Source organism: Mustela putorius, unplaced genomic scaffold (genome assembly GCF_011764305.1).
Source record: "Mustela putorius furo isolate JIRA1106 unplaced genomic scaffold, ASM1176430v1.1 tig00003853_pilon_pilon_pilon, whole genome shotgun sequence".
Lineage (NCBI taxonomy): Eukaryota > Metazoa > Chordata > Mammalia > Carnivora > Mustelidae > Mustela > Mustela putorius.
In genome coordinates, this window is record NW_025422005.1 from 41579853 (window position 1) to 41597166 (window position 17314).

General features: G+C 39.7%; 1 protein-coding gene across 3 annotated transcripts in view; it reads left to right on the forward strand.

Annotated features, from left to right (window-relative positions):
• ZFYVE9 (zinc finger FYVE-type containing 9) overlaps positions 1–17314 on the forward strand; it is a 202779-nt gene that overhangs the window by 183533 nt on the left and 1932 nt on the right. For all 3 annotated transcript variants that reach the window (XM_004774466.3, XM_004774465.3, XM_045064515.1), the window contains 5 exons: positions 5280–5430; positions 7632–7712; positions 10117–10279; positions 15069–15174; positions 17131–17307. In XM_004774466.3, the coding sequence (XP_004774523.1) occupies positions 5280–5430; positions 7632–7712; positions 10117–10279; positions 15069–15174; positions 17131–17307 (678 nt within the window). The remainder of the gene's footprint in view (positions 1–5279; positions 5431–7631; positions 7713–10116; positions 10280–15068; positions 15175–17130; positions 17308–17314) is intronic.

The window sequence follows — 17314 nt, forward strand, 5'->3', positions numbered from 1 at the left end:
ATGGAAGAGCCCAAATGTCCATCAAGTGTTGAATGGATAAAGAAGAGTGGTGTATGTACACAGTGGAATATTACTCAGCCATCAAAAAGAATGAAATCTTGTCATTTGGAAGGACATGGATGGAACTGGAGAGTATAAGGCTTTGATATAAGTCAGAGTAAGACAAATACCATATGATTTCACTCTTATGTGGAATTTAAGAAACAAAACAGATGAGCAAAGGGGGGAGAAAGAGAAAGAAACAAATGAAGAAAACAACTTTTAATTACAGAGAACAGGGAATAAACTAATGGTTACCAGAGGGGACATGGGTGGAAGGTGGGTTAAATAGGTGATGGGGATTAAGGAGTGCACTTGTTGTGATGAACGCTGTGTGATATATGGAATTGTTGAATGACTATATTGTACACCCGAAACCAATAAAACACTATGTATTTTTTAAAAGATTTTATTTATTTATTTGACAGAGATCACAAGTAGGCAGAGAGACAGGTAGAGAGAGAGAGGAGGAAGTAGACTCCCCACTGAGCAGAGAGCCGGATGCGCAGCTCTATCCCAGGACGCTGGGATCATGACCTGAGCTGAAGGCAGAGGCCTAAACCCACTGAGCCACCCAGGCTCCCCGACACTATGTATTTTTTGAAATGGATAGTGGACTTGGGGGACCTGGGTCGCTCAGTGGTTGAGTGCTTGACTGTAGGTTTCAGCTCAGGTCATGATCTCAGGGTTGTGGGATCCAGCTGTCATGGGTCTCTGCACTCAGCATGAAGTCTGCCTGAGAGTCTGTCCTTCTCCCATTGCCTCTCCCCCTGCTTGCTCTGTCTTGAGAGAGTGAGAGAAAGCATGAGCAAGGGGTGGAATAGAGGGAGAGGGAGAAACAGGCTCCCCCTGAGCAGGGAGCCCAGCACAGGGCTCGATCCTAGGACCCTGGGATCATGATCTGAGCCAAAGGCAGCTACTTAATTGACTGAGCCATTCAGGCGCCCCTAAATGAAATCTTTCTTTTCTTCTTCTTCTTTTTTTTTTTAAATGGGCAAAAAACTTACATAGACATTTCTCCAAAGAAGATATTCAAATAGCCAATGAGCAGATGAAAAGATGCTTAACATTATTAGTCAAATGCAAATCAAAACCATAATGAGGTACTTCTTCATACCTACTAGGATGGCTATAAAACAACAACAGAAAATAACAGGTGTCAACAAGGATATAAAGAAATTGGGCCCCTTATATGTTATTGGTGAAGATATTAAATGGTTCCTCCACTATGAAAAGCAGTTTGGCAACTCCTCAAAAAATTGGACAATAGGGTGGCTCAATGGATTGAGCCACTGCCTTCGGCTCAGGTCATGATCTCAGTGTCCTGGGATCGAGCCCCGCATCGGGCTCTCTGCTCAGCAGGGAGCCTGCTTCCCCCTCTGTCTCTGCCTGCCTCTCTGCCTACTTGTGATCTCTCTCTCTGTCAAATAAAATAAATAAAATCTTTAAAAAAAAAAAAAAGAAAAAGAAAAAAAAATTGGACATAGAATTGCTGTATGGCCCTGCAATTCTACCTCCAGGTATATATCCCAAAGAATTGAAAACAGTTACACAAACAAGTACATCCACACATACACTTAGAGTAGCACTATTCACAATAGTCAAAAGATAGGCATAGCCGAAATGTGCCTGGATGGATAGATGGATAAACTCTGGTGCGTGTATATTGTATGTGTATATGTGCATGTGTATAATTCAGCTATAAAAAGAAGTCAAGTACTGGTTCATGCTACACCATGGATGAGCTTCCAGAATGTTACATAAGTGAAAGAAGCTAGACACAGTGGTCACATATTATATGGTCCCATTTGTGTGAAATAGCCAGAATAAATTCATACAGAATGCAGATTGGTGGTTAAAATTAGGAGAGGAAGAAACCAGTTAGAGGAAGGTTTTTTACTTTGGAGTGAAGGAAGTGTTTTGGAACTAAGTAAAGGTTATTATTGCACACCATTGTTAATGTATTAGATGCCACTGAATTGTTCACTTTGGAACGGTTGATTTTATTTATGTGAATTTCACCTCACATTATTTTGTTTTGACTGTGTTGATACAGAAAGTTGTCAGAACACTCATCTGGTATTTCTCACACTGTAGTACTGCAGTTTGTAATGTAAGAGGAAGAGCTGAGTAAAACAAAACTTTTGGACTAGATTTTTGAAAGATTAAAGCCTTGTAAAGGGTTGAATCAGGAAGATGGACAAATGGGATGGCATGAGGGAAAAAATGGAAACTAGAAAACAAATTATCACTATCCTGTTTCAGTCAGAAGCCAGAGTTATTACCGAGATAACATGAGTTCAGATTTGCTTAGTAGATATAAAATGGTGGCCTGTGAGTTTTTTCAGGTTAGGTTCAGAATTACTATCTTAAATCTTTTGATAAGAACAACAAATCATTTGTTGAAGAGACTTTTTTCAATTAGATATTCTTTCCTGCTTTGTCGAAGACTAGTTGACCATATAGTTGTGGGTCCATTTCTGGGGTGTCTGTTCTGTTCCATTGATCTGTGTATCTGTTTTTGTACCAATACCATGCTGTCTTCATCACCACAGCTTTGTAATATAACTTGAAGTCTGGAATTGTGATGCCTCCAGCTTTGCTTTTCTTTTTCAAGATTGGTTTGTTTCTTCAGGGTCTTTTGTGGTTCCATACAGATTTTAGGATTATTCTAGCTCTGTGAAAAATGCTGGTGGTATTTTGATAGGGATTGCATTAAATATGTAGATTGCTTTGGGTAGCATACACATTTAACAATATTTGTTCTTCCAGTCCATGAGCATGGAATGCTTTTCCATTTCTTTGTGTCTTTTTTATTTCTTTCATGAGTATTCTATAGTTTTCAGAGTACAGATCTTTTACCTCTGTGGTTAGATTTATTCCTAGGTATCTTGTGATTTTTGGTGCAATTGTAAATGGGATCAATTCCTTGATTTCTCCTTCTGCTGCTCCATTATGGGTGTATAGAAATGTAACAGATTTCTGTATGTTGATTTTATAGCAACTTTGCTGAATTCATATACCAGTTCTAGCAATTTTTGGGTGGAGTCTTTCAGGTTTTCTACATGGAGTATCATGTCATCTGAAAATAAAGTTTGACATCTTCCTTGCCAATTTGGATGTCTTTTACTTTTTTTGGTCATCTGATTGCTGAGTCTAGAACTTCCTTTGCTGTGTTAAATAACAATGGTGAGAGTAGACGTCCCTGTCTTATTCTTGGCCCTAAAGGAAAAGCCCTCAGCTTTTCCCCATTGAAGATTATATTAGCTATGAGAAAAAGACCATCTCTTCAACAAATGGTGCTGTGAAAACTGGTCAAAAATATGCAGAAGAATGAAACTGGACCGCTTTCCTAAACCATACACAAAAATACCCAAAATGGATTAAAGACCTAAATATGAGACAGGAAACCATTGAAATCCTAGAGGAGAACACAGGTAGCAACCTCTTTGATGTCAGCTGCAGCAACTTCTTACTAGGTAAGTTTCTAGAGACAAGCGAAACAGAAGCAAAAATGATTAGGACTTTATCAAGATAAAAAGTTTCTGCAGAGCAATGGAAATAATCAACAAAACTAAAAGGCAACCTTCAGAATGGGAGAAGATATTTGCAAATGACATATCTGATAGAGTTAGTACCCAAAATCTATTAGGAACATAACCACATTCAACACTCAAAAAAATAATTCAGTTAAGAAATGGGCAGAAGACAAAAACATGCATTTTTCCAAAAAAGACATCCAGATGGCTAACAGACACGTGAAAAGATGCTCAACATCACTCATCATCAGGGAAATACAAATTAAAACTCAATGAGATATACCACCTCACACCTGTCAGAATGGCTAAAATTAACAACACAGGAAACAACAGATGTTGGCAAGAATGTGGAGAAAGAAGAACCTGCTTGCACTGTTGGTGGGAATGCAAACTGGTGCAGCTACTCTGGAGAGCACTATGGAAATTGCTCAAAAACTTGAAAATAAAACTACCCTACAACCCAGCAATTGCACTACTAAGTATTTACCCAAAAGATACAAAGTTATTGTTCCAAAGGAGCGCATGCACCCCGTTGTTCATAGTAGCATTATCAACAATAGCCAAATTATGGACAGAGCCCATATGTCCATCGACTGATGAATGGATAAAGAAGATGTGGTGTCTATATACAATGGAATATTATGCAGCCATCAAAAAATGAACTCTTGCCTTTTGCAACGATGTGAATGGAGCTAGAGTGTATTATGCTAAGTGAAATAAGTCAGAGGAAGACAAATACCATGTGATTTCACTCATATGTAGAATTTAAGAAATGAAACATGAACATAAGGGGGAAAAAGAGGCAAACCATAAAACAGACTCTTAGCTACAAATAACAAACTGAAGGCTGCTAGAGGGGAGGTTGGCAGGGGAGTGAGTTAAATAGGTGATGGGTATTAAGGAGGGTAGTTCTTATGATGATACTGGGTGTTGTATCTAAGTGTAACCAGGAGAAGTTATGTATGTTAACTCAATGGAATTTAAATAAAAACTTGAAAAAAACACAAAGCAACATATTATTAAGTGATTTCACTGAAGATTTCAAATGTGAGTCAGTAAAGTTAAGCAATAGAGTTTATATATTTCTAGAGGAAAACACTCCTTTGTGTGGATATGGGAAGAGGGCAGATGTACTTACATATGGAACATTCTTTTGACTTAGAATTTCAGTGTGTATATCCTCAGAGAATCCAGTGGGTGGGAGAAATTACTGTAATTAGCTAAACTAATGTTACTTGAGTTCAGTGCAACACAAATACCAAAAAGATAAATACAAAATATGTCATGTGCTTACTTAGGTTATAACACAAATCACCTATAAACTACACAGGAAATCTTTGTGTATGTTGATTTTTTTTTTTTGAGATTTTATTTATTTATTTGACAGGCAGTGATCACAAGTAGTCAGAGAGGCAGGCAGAGAGAGAGGAAGGGAAGCAGGCTCCCTGCTGAGCAGAGAGCCCGATGCGGGGCTCTATCCCAGGACGCTGGGATCATGACCTGAGCCACAGGCAGAGTCTTTTTAACCCACTGAGCCACCCAGGTACCCAAAGTTGATTTTTTTTCCAATGGTGATTGCTTTTTCACTGTGTTTTCCTTATTGTTTTTTATTTTTGAGGTAAAGGAGTTGTGCTTTGCCAGACCAAAAGAAATGCCCATTTTTGGCAGAATAAGAAAGTTAGCGCTCTTCTTTGATTACAGATGATGAAAGCCATGAACAAGTCCAATGAGCATGTCCTGGCAGGAGGTGCCTGCTTCAATGAGAAGGCAGACTCTCATCTTGTGTGTGTACAGAATGATGACGGAAATTATCAGACCCAGGCTATCAGTATTCACAATCAGCCCAGAAAGGGTGAGTATTTGAGCTGATTGACATGGTAAGAATTGTACTGGACTTGGAAAGTTGGATATCTCAGCCCCATAACTCTCGCTTTCTAACTAGGTAGCCACAAACAATTTGATGAAATTAAACTTTCCAACCTGATTCTCTAAGATTACACTGGCTCAGCAGTAGCCATATTCAGAGTTGCAAATGAGATCTCTACTAATAAAGGGGAAATTTTGAAAATACTGCCTCAGGATATTAGCAGGGCCAGAATTGATATTTGAAGGTAGGCGACGAGGCCCCTTAGTGAGAATATGCTTAGATAGATTTGAAACTTGTTGAATGACCATATCCCAAGAATATTAATAGGTTGACTGGATTTTGAAAGCTTCTTGGTTCTGTAGTACTCATAGTGTGGCCTTATCACTGGGGAGATTGTTAGAAATGAAGAATCTATACCCAAAATCTGCTAAATTAGAATTTGTTTTTTAACAAGTCCCTGTGTTCAAATGCATATTGAAATTTAAGAAGCGTCGCTTATGCTGGCATTTCTTAAGGTGTCTTATCAGGTTCTATGGTTTTAAAAAATAAATAAGTGCAAGTATTGCATAATACATTAAACGGAGAAATCCTGAGTTAAACAAGTTTAAACAGATTTTACTACAGGACTTTCAGAGCCTTTAACAGGCTGATGTATATTTTAGTTTTCCAAAAGGAAGATACGGGCCTGGCCCTTCTCAAATTTACTTGACTACGAATTTTGTTTTTCCTCAGAATATTTCCCATAACTAGCTTTCTTTAGTATGCTTTATGAAACACTTCTCTGGCTGATGGTGACGTAGGTCATTGTCTTCAGTAAAGGCATAAAAGGTCTTTGTCACATGTATATTCAATATGATATCCAAAATAAGATAGGTGATAAGTCCACAATGCTCTCTATTAGTCAAAGGATACCTAGAATATTTGAATTAAGTTCTGGATATCATTAATGTAATTGATGATATGCATTGATAAAACTGGAGGTTCTTTAGAGAATGATGCAGGGCCTGTGAAAAATTTGGAAACGAGGTCAAGGAAGATCTTTTGAAAAAAGTGTACATGTTTAACTGGAAAAGTATAGATCGGAAGAGGGGAAAAATAACTATCTCTATTTTTAAGGTTCTCTGGTATGTGGAAATAAGATTCAGTTTATTCTCTATAGCTACAAAAGGCCAGAACCAGCACCACTGAGACAAAGTTATAGGAATCTAGATCTGGACTCAGTTTGAGAGCACATTATGTAAGGCCAAGAGTTACCCAGAAGTAGAATGGGTTGCCTTGTGCCATTGTGGGCTCCTTGTCACTAGGGGTCTTCGATAAAGGCTGGATGTCCACGTGTTAGAGAATTTGCCAGTGGTTAGGGAGTTGGATTACTTCATCCAGTTTAAGATGTAGAGGCGCATAGGGGCTCCTGGCTGGCTCAGTGGGTGGAACACACAACTTTTGATCTCCCTGTTGTTAAGTCTGAGGTCCGTGTTGGGTGCTTAATTTTTAAAAAAATTAAAAAGATGTGGAGGGACATAGTGAAATTTTCTTAAAGCTAAATGTGATTGTCCTTTCTTTTATGACACGATAATAGTAACAGGTATTTGTCTTTTAAATAAGTAATTTATTTTTTTAAAAGAACTTCACCAGGTCAATAAAATGGTTGCCAGTCATATCTCTGTCTTCAAAATGTATTTCATCTAAAAAAAATATATTAGATCAGGGGTCAGCAAACTTTTTCTGTGAATGGCTGGGTAATAAATATTTAAGGCATTGCAAGCTTGTTGTCTTTGTCAACAGTTACTCAATTCTGGCATACTTCAAAAACTGCCACAGATAATATGCAAATGAGTGGACATGACTGTCTTCCAATAAAATTTTACTTATAAAAATAGGCTGCAGGCCAAACAGATTGTAGTTTGCCAAGCCCTTGACTTGACCACTGAGATTTCTTTGCTTGTAAGATTCTTTAATTCTTGATTGGAGGGAGAGAAAAACAGAATGAGGGATTGTATCTTAAAACTTCATTCCTAAAGCTATCATAAGCATCAGAATTATTAGTTACTTGTGTATTGTGCTGTATAGAGTTGGTGTTTTTTGTTTTCTGTATGATGATGGTTGGAGTTAGAAACTATCAAATATTTCTTATTGTTCTCAGTCTTTGTATCTCTGGGTCTACACTGAACTATTTATATTCTTTTTAGTCACAGGTGCCAGTTTCTTTGTGTTCAGTGGCGCTCTGAAATCTTCCTCCGGATATCTTGCCAAATCCAGTATTGTGGAAGGTAAAGAATAAGTTATTTACTGCATGTGTATTAGTTTAGTCCTAATCATACAACTAAAAAGCAAGGGATGTTGGAGCCTGACTGGCTCAGTTGGTAGAGCATGTGACTCTTGATCTCAGGGTCCTAAGTTCAAGCTCCATGTTGGGCTTAGAGCTTACATAAATAATAACAATAATAATAATAACGTAAAAAAAAAAAAAGCAAGAAATGTTAAATGAAACCATGACACTTCTACAGTAGACTTCTGACTCCTGTTATGTATACAATAGCATCTTAGTCCTAAACTAATTAATAATGTCATATAGGTGTTCAGTTCTCCAAAGAAGTAAGTCGTAGCAATATCACGGAACAGTAACATAAAAATTAAAAGATGGCCTTTCAGAGCTCTGGAGTAGGGTACTCAAGGGGGCATAGTCTGAGTTCAAATATATCATTGGGCTCCAGTCTCTAAGTATATAGATGAAGTTCAGTCTGCCTTAACTCACAGGAGTGCTGCGGTCATCATTTGGGGTACAGAATGGGATGTGCTTGCTGCTGGTTTGCTATAATTAGAGTAGACATGACACATATTTTGACAAAAACTAATTAAATGGGAGTTAATGAAAGGCTAATGAGCATACTGTTTATTTTTTTGTCAATTGATTATTCCTGTATTTTGATCTGGTTACTCTTGTTACATAACAAATTTAACTAGAACTTAATGGGTTAAAGCAACTATTTTATAACGTTCACTGATTCCTCTGGGTCAGGAATCTTGACACAGTAGTGCGGGATGGCTTGACTCTGCTCAGTGATGTCCAGGGCCTCAGCTGGGATGACTTGATAGCTGGAAGCTCAAATTATCTGAAGGTTCGTTCACTCACGTGTCTTGGGGCCTGGCCTGGATTATTTTAAAGACTAGAGGTGGAGACTGAAGTGCTCACACTTTGACTCCTTACCATGCCATGGCAGCCTTGGGGTAGCTGGACTTCTTAGTGCAGGCTCATATGTTCTAGCAAAAGGCAGAACCAAGTTGCTTCTTATGACCCAGTCTCAAATGTCACCCGATGTTACCTCCACCATACTCTAGTGCTAGAAGTAGTCATAAGCCTTCTCATGTTCAGCAATTAGACTCTACTTCTTAATGGGAAAATGGGAAGGTAGCATTGTGAGAAAGCATGTGAGATGGGAGATATTATGGTGACCCTTGGAAGGTACAGTTTGCCACACATGCTGACAGGTTTTCATTTCTGCAGTAGCTTTCTCCAGTGCCCTATATGAAAGCTGAACTCCAGTGTGTTAACTGAACTGAAAAGACTGTCTTATGTTAATAGATATTGGCTTTGACCTCCTTTATTGGTAAGCTTAATAAAGCAACTAGTGAAGAGCAAAGTACATTACTATTTTACAACTAAATTTCACAATTTGACTATAAAGCAGAAGCATGCTATTAAGAAATTGTTAAGAAATCTAGGAGTTAAACAGTCATTGGTCTTATGTGACTAATGCCTATGTGATCAAGTATTAACTGCATTTGAAATTGTGTCTTGACAAGAAGATTAAAAAAATGCCCTTTAAATGTAATGGAAATGATAACTTGAACTGACACAGATCCTTATAATGCAAAGTACTGTGTTTAAAAGTTGTGTCTTTGTCTTTGGATTGGAAATTTCTTAGGTCTTGTATTTCACTGTGTGTCAGTTGAACACTTGACTGCCTGTTTATGAAATTTTTATTGACTCTTATGGAATTATTTTAGTTGACAAAATTTTATGTCAGTGAAGCAGGGTAATTGCTGAACATGTGTCAGCTTTCAACCTGAATTTCAGTGTTTGCCTTTGACTTGGGTAGGTAGCAGGCCAAAAATAGTTACCATGTGTTGGCTTCATGGTGGCTAGTGTGAAACACACGTGGTAGGTTTGCCTTGTTGCTAGCCGGTGAATGGATTTATCCCTTCTCCTACTACTGTTGTTTACTCAGTGACTTATTTAACAGTCATTCACTGTGCATTCACTGTATGCTGGGCAGTGATAGTAAGGTGAGAGACATAGAGGTGCGAACACATAAATATGAGTTACAGCATGATAAAGGCAAGAGTGAAAACAGTTCTGTCGGTCCAGAAGAGGCATGTGACCAAGTGTAAGTTTTCCTTTGAAGTGGTCTAAGGAGAAACTCAGTTGTGTCTGAAGTGAAATCAACAGGTGAGTGTTTTAAGCAGAAGCCATCTTGGTGTTTGCTTCTCATAGCACTCTCAAAAGTAAGAGATCCGGCCCAAAGAACAAAACCTCTCTGTATCTGTCAGCTTTAGAGAGCAGCCGAAGTTTTGCATTTAATCCTAAAGGGATTTGCTAGGTACTGTGATGATCTGCCCCTCTCCCTGGCTTTGCATTGTTTCCACCTATGTGATCTTGGTGCTGATTCTCAGATGGCGTTATGGTCCAGATCACAGCAGAAAACATGGATGCTTTGAGGCAGGCACTGCGAGACATGAAGGACTTCACCATCACCTGCGGCAAGGCGGACACTGAGGACCCCCAGGAGCACATCTACATTCAGTGGGTGGACGATGACAAAAACGTCAATAAGGGGTAAATGTGGAGTACTTTTCGTGTTGTGGCATTTAGTTATGGGCTGGGCTCTGGGTTGTGTCTACACTGGTATTTGTAACTTTACTGAAAGCCCAAAGAGAAAGGACAGTTTTGTATATATAATATAAAATTTTAAATTTCTAGTTTCTTGGCTTAAATTCTGAAGGAGTTTCTCTGCATATTTTGGAAGAAGGGTGGAGGGGAAGGAGTTGATGAAATAACACAGTACTCTAAAGTTATCGACATAATAGTAATAACCTACAACTTTTATGTTTTTATAAAAAGAAAGCCCTTCTGCTAACATTGTTTCATTGGAGATAGTAACTAATGTTATTTTTGCCATCTTATAGATGAGTAAACAAGTACCTAGAGGCCCAATGACTTCAGAGGCCAGGAAGTGGCAGGGCTAGGACTGAAAACCACCTCCTTGGGCTTCAAGTCCTATACTCTTTGCCAGTATATGGCAACTCTTCTCTGAGGGCCCAAGCTAAAACTTTGGGGTCATCTTTGAAACTTCTTTTTCTCTCACACCCTTCATCTACCCCAATAGTAAATCCTGGTACTCTTATATTTTATAGCATATATTTTATATATCCTGTTACATTTTATTTCAACATGTATCCAGAATCATACTACCTCTCTGGCCACCATCGTGGTTCAGGCCACCATCATTTGGTCTCGATTATTGGGTTCTTCAGTTGGCTTTCTTGTTTCTAGTCTTCAGCTCCTCCTGCCCCCCAGCCTAATCTGTTTTCTAATACAGCAACCAAAGCAATGTCCCTTCTCTGCTCAGAACCCACCACTGGCTTCCAGTATTATTCACGGTAAAAGCCAGAGTGTTTTCCAACTTACACAGCCTCACACCATCTGCCCATCCTCTACCTAAGCAGCACCTGCCTTCTTGCCTGAACACATCAACTCTACTTCTGCCCTCAGACATTTGTTTTTGCTGTTCTCAGACATTTGTTGCTTCTACCCTATCCTCAATAGCCAAGATAGCCAAATGAGTTCCTCCTTTACCACTTTCAGATTCTTCTTTTTTAAAAATTTTATTTATTTGGGGCGCCTGCGTGGCTCAGTGGGTTAAGCCTCTGCCTTCGGCTCAGGTCATGATCTCAGGGTACTGGGATCGAGCCCCGCATCGGGCTCCCTGCTAAGTGGGGAGCCTGCTTCCCTTCCTCTCTCTCTCTGCCTGCCTCTCTGTCTACTTGTGATCTCTTTCTGTCAAATAAATAAATAAATAATCTTAAAAAAAAAAAGATTTTATTTATTTATTTGCCAGAGAGAGAGAGAGCAGCAGAGGCAGAGGGAGAAGCAGGCTCCCCTCCAAGCAAGGAGCCCGATGTGGGACTCGATCCCAGGACACTGGGATCATGACCCGAGCCAAAGGCAGCCGCTTAACCAACTGAGCCACCCAGGCGTTCCCACTTTTAGATTCTTTCTAAAATGTCATTTTCTCATAAGGTCTTCCTTGGCCAACCTACCTAAATTATAATCCTCCCATAGACATTTATTCTCTCCCACTCCCAATACTTCCTATCCCCTTTCTTACATTATATTTTTCAAGAGAACTTATAATTCTCTAACATAAAGTACATTTCACTTATTACATTGCCCCTGGCATGTAAACTCCGTAAGGGCAGGGATTTTTAAAAAAATTTTTAAATGTTTTTATTGACATATAATGTATTATTAGCCCCAGGGGTACAGGTCTGTGAATCACCAGGTTTACCCACTTCACAGCACTCACCATAGCACGTACCTTCCCCATTGCCCATAACCCAACCACCCTCTCCCTCCCACCCCCCCCAACCCTCAGTTTGTTTTGTGAGATTAAGAGTGTCTTATGGTTTGTCTCCCGCTGTATCCCATCTTGTTTCATTTATTCTTTTCCTCCCCCACCAAGCCCCCCACATTGCCTCTCAACTTCCTCATATCAGGGAGATCATATGATAATTGTCTTTCTCTGATTAACTTATTTCACTCAGCGGAATACCCTCTAGTTCCATACACATCGTCACAAATGGCAAGATTTCATTTCTTTTGATGTCTGCATAGTATTCCATTGCATATATACCACATCTTCTTTATCCATTCATCTGTTGTTGGACATCTAGGTTTTTTCCATAGTCTGGCTATTGTGGACATTACTGCTATAAACATTCAGGTACACGTGCCCCTTCAGATCACTACATTTGTATCTTTGGGGTAAATACCCAGTAGTGTGATTGCTGGGTCATAGCGTAGCTCTATTTTCAACTGTTTGAGGAACCTCCATGCTGTTTTCCAGAGTGGTTGCACCAACAGTGTAGGAGGGTTCCCCTTTCTCCGCATCCTTGCCATAGGGATTTTTTTTTTTTTAAGATTTTATTTATTTATTTGACAGACAAAGATCACAAGTAGGCAGAAAGAGAAGAGGAAGCAGGCTCCCTGCTGAGCAGAGAGCCGGATGCGGGGCTTGATCCCAGGACCCTGAGATCATGACCTGAGCCGAAGGCAGAGGCTTAACCCACTGAGCCACCCAAGCACCCCAGGGATTTTTTTTAAGAAGTTTATTTTTTATTTTTTTGAAGATTTTATTTAAGAGCCAGAGAGAGCATGAGCAGGTGGCGAGGGGCAGGGCAGAGGGAGAAGAAGACTCCCCGCTAAGCGGGGAACCCAATATGTGACTCAGTCCCAGGACCCTGAGCCCAAATCAGATGCTGATCCAACCAAGCCCCCCAGGCAGCCCAGGGGCAGGTTTTTTTGTCTGGTTTATTTATTGCTGTATCACCAACACCTAAAACACTGTCTGGCACTGAGTAGGTGTTTAAAAAATGGATTGATTGAAAAAAAAATGGATTGATTGAACAAATATATCATAACTCATTGTATTCAACTTCCTACCATCCAGTCCATCCCTTCTTGCCTCAGGCAATAGTTCTATGTCTAGGTCTCTGGAAGTACAAAAACAAATTACACAAACTCCCTGCTGATAAGTGGTTCAGTCTGGTTTTGAAGATAGTTATAAATAAGGGCATCCAAGTATGGGAGATGCTCATAGAAAACTCTGTCGGATATAGTAAAGATAAGAAAGAAAAGAAGAACCTTGGTGGAGGTGCTCGGGCAATATTCAAGAAGACCTTCATAGAGAAATAGTACGGACTGAGCTGGATCTGATAGGATGAGTAGGTATTTGCCACATAGTTGTGGGCATTCCAGTCTGAGAGAATGGCAGGAGCAAAGGCAGAGAGAGGGCATTTACAACACGGCACACCAGATTTTTAAAAAATCTCTTAAACTTTTGTTATTGAACAAAAAAAGCAATTTCTAAACCAATGAGTACACGTGCCTATTTTACAAATAGCCCATTATCTTCTCATACTTCACTGGAAATTTTAATTGCAAAACCAAGTTGTGTTGAATTCTCAATTATAGTTGGAAATTAACATAGTTATTTAGATCAAATAATTGATAATGTGAAAATCTGATGCCATAAGGTATCAGTAACTAATAACAAGCAGGTTGCCCCTTCCTACAGCAAGTGCCAGTGGTAGCATCTTAGGAAACAGGACAAGAACTAGTTAGGGAAGACCCTCTAATTCAGTTTAGTGTGTAGTCTATAAATTGAATGTTTTCGAGCTTGTCCCTCTGTGTCTGGGTATCCCTCTCAAAATACTCTGATCAACAGAGTGCCCTTTAAAAAATATATTTTATTTATTCATTTTAGGGGGAGAGAGTACATGAGGGGAGGAGGGAAGCCGAGGAGGGAGGGAGAAAGAATCTGAAGTGGACTTCGCACTGGGGGTGGAGCCAAACGTGGGGCTCAATCTCACAACTACAAGATCATGACCGAAGCTGAGAGTCTGACCCGAGCCCACTGCACCATCCCAGCACCCCAGGAATGCCCTTTTTTGATAACTGTTGTTTCATGAGATAGAAATTAATTTCAGTATTGTTTAAATAATTATAATTCAGGTGAATGAAATGAGTCCCTGATACTGAAATTTAAGTTCAATTTGATCTTTTTACATATAGGTTAAAAAACAGGTTTGAAAATTATTAGGAAAAGTTTAGAATCTTTGTGACAATTATTTTGAATTCTCATCAGAGTGAGTGTGAATCTCTACCTCTTTATACTTGCTATATTTTGGAGAGGAAATGACTATAAAAAATGGCCTTTCCATTCAGGAATCTAGGAGTGATAATTTACTACTGAAGGGTATTTGTTGTAATAATGATATAAATACTTGTTCATGAGCTTACACCAGCATTGTTATAATTAACGTACTTGGTCAAATAATTCTTTTAATCAATAAATATTTATTAAACTCCTACATTCCAAGCAGTGTGTCAGAACTGGGAATACAGCATGCAGAGGTGAGTGTATCATATTCCCTCCCCTTAAGAGGTTCATTTGTGAGGCAGATGTGTGAATGTTATTATGGTTAGGAGCAGAGTATTTGACAGCAGAGGGGACATTGAGATTGGATGGGTGGCCACGCACTCACTGAAGTTGGGAAGGAATGCTGGGAGAAGAGAGCAGGTTTGAGTAGTTTTTTACATTGAAAGAACAAACTCCTGGAATTATGGCTCCTTTTTTACATGTGTTTTTTGAATTATTTCAGTTCACGGGCCCCTCCCATGAGAGCTCTCTTCATGTACATTTTTGTGCAGTGTCTCTTACCATGATGTTGCTGAGATGTGTTCAGCAAAGCACCCAGTGTAATTAGTAGCAAGACTTGAAAAGAGAAGTGGTTCTTCTAACTTCAAGAGCGGCTTCCATCTCTTTCCTTTGCCTCTATTGCAGTGTTACAAGTCCTATAGATGGGAAGTCCATGGAGTCTATAACAAGTGTGAAGATATTCCATGGATCAGAGTATAAAGCGAATGGAAAAGTCATCAGATGGACAGAGGTAAGGAAATGAAACTTGGCATCCTCGATCCCCCTTTTTACAACTTTTTGCAAGGTTCAGAGACACACTGTGGGCTGATTCTGGAGGGTTAAGAAAAAGAAAATATCTATTTACTTTCGATACTCCAATTCCTTCTGGCCTGTGTTAGCTCACCAGGAAGAAATGCCACCAAGTACAGCCTGAAGCAATCTGGTTTCTCTTCCTTTTTATTAACAAGCTTTGAGAGATTCGTTTGCATTAGAATTCAAGAAGGACGCTTCTCTGAATAGTATATACCATCTGTGCTATATTCTTCAGAATGCTGGGCTGGTTATGCTGTACTCACAGTTAAATTTTCTTAGGTAACACAGTCTTTTAAAAATGGGCTTATTTCACCAATAAGAAAGCTAAAGCTCAGAGACTCAGTAAATTGTACAAGATTACAAGGCAAGTGAGTAATGGCAAAGTTCTGCATCAGACCCAGATCCAACCAACTCCCAAGTTCTTTTCCACCGTACGTTCCCTTTCCTGAAAGCTGTATGAGCGGCTAACCAGGAGTTAGCAGGGATGCTGTATGTATGTACATCTCAGACAAATCAGGAAATTTATTCTCTGAGAATAAATGCGTAGGTTGTAGGTCTCTTAATTTCTTTTGAACCTGAGTTATACTCCTTCATAAAATAAAACATTAAATGGTAAGACTTCTAGAATTCCTTGCAGCTTTAAAAGTCTTAATTTAAAAAAAAAAAAAAATCTGTGACTCCTAGCTTTTTCATTTTACACACAAGGTAACTCAGGCTAAAAGAGGTCTGATGCTTTACCCAAGTTCACACAGTGGGTTCATGAGAGCAAGAGACTAGAACCTTGTTCTCCATTTCTCAACCTTTTGTTCCAAGTAACTTAGCCTTCACACCACCAGACTCAGTGTTTTCCCACTGCAGCTCGGTGGTCTCAGCAGCTTGCTTTGTAATGATTATCCCTTTGACAGATTTCAAGTAGTGCAGAGTCTGGGCCATGTGAAACTCGTTATCACTTACGAGTAGTTTCATCTCTTCCTTTTTTTTGCTCCCCAGTAATCCAGTGAGGTAGCAAGCAGTGTGACCCATCTCATTTGCATAGTGAGAAAACAGGCACAGAGGCCTGGCAGAGCAGGGGCCAGAAGTTTTATGATGCCCACTGTGGAGCTCTGCCCATCATTTCGTGGTGCTATTTTCACGAGTGCATGGGGCTTCCTGGCTGCCCCCTTTGTAGTACTTAGCATAAGCCACCTAGCAGTAAGCCATGGGGTGGTATATATAAGCACTGTGTGTTTGCATATCTGTATCTTCTGTATTATGCTTTTGTATCATTTTACAATAATGAAGGAGGACAGGGGCTTTCTGTTTTTAAGGCATAATTGGGCATTAAGAAGTCAAAGGGCTTGCTCATGACCCTCCTGTGTGTGACCAGTACTCATGACTGTCAGTCCCACAGTTTTGCTGTGCTTCTGATTCTGTCCAGGGCCTAGTGCACGGCTCAGTTTGCTGTAAGGTCACTAGTACAGTTCTGGCCTCAGCAGCGGCATGGCCTTGTGACAAGAAAACTCTGTGCTGCAAGCCCAAAGATTTAGATTCTTGAATTGGTCTTGCCTCTGAGGACTTCTGTGCACTTGAGTAACTCACTTCTCTGAGTGGTATGTAACATGAAGGGGCTGGGTCCCATAATCTGTAAGAGCTCTTCTCCGAGATTCTAAGATTTTTGCAGAAGATTGTCCACATAAAAGGATTACCTTTTAGAAATACACAATGCTAAATGTAAGCCTTTTCTGGTTCTCAGTAGAACATACCATCATGACCATGGCCGAGACCAGAGAGATAGGCAGGTCATGTCTTCCTGCACATCTTAGGGGATCAGGGTGCTCATACACAGTGGCTCATGCACTTGTTTTTTCCCCACATCTCCTGGGCCCAAGGCTAAAGTCTCTTGTTTGGGAAACAGGTGTTTTTCCTAGAAAATGATGACCAGCACAATTGCCTGAGTGATCCTGCCGATCATAGCCGATTGACTGAGCATGTTGCCAAGGCTTTTTGCCTTGCTCTCTGTCCCCACCTTAAGCTCTTGAAGGAAGATGGAATGACTAAACTAGGACTTCGTGTGACACTTGACTCAGACCAGGTAAGAA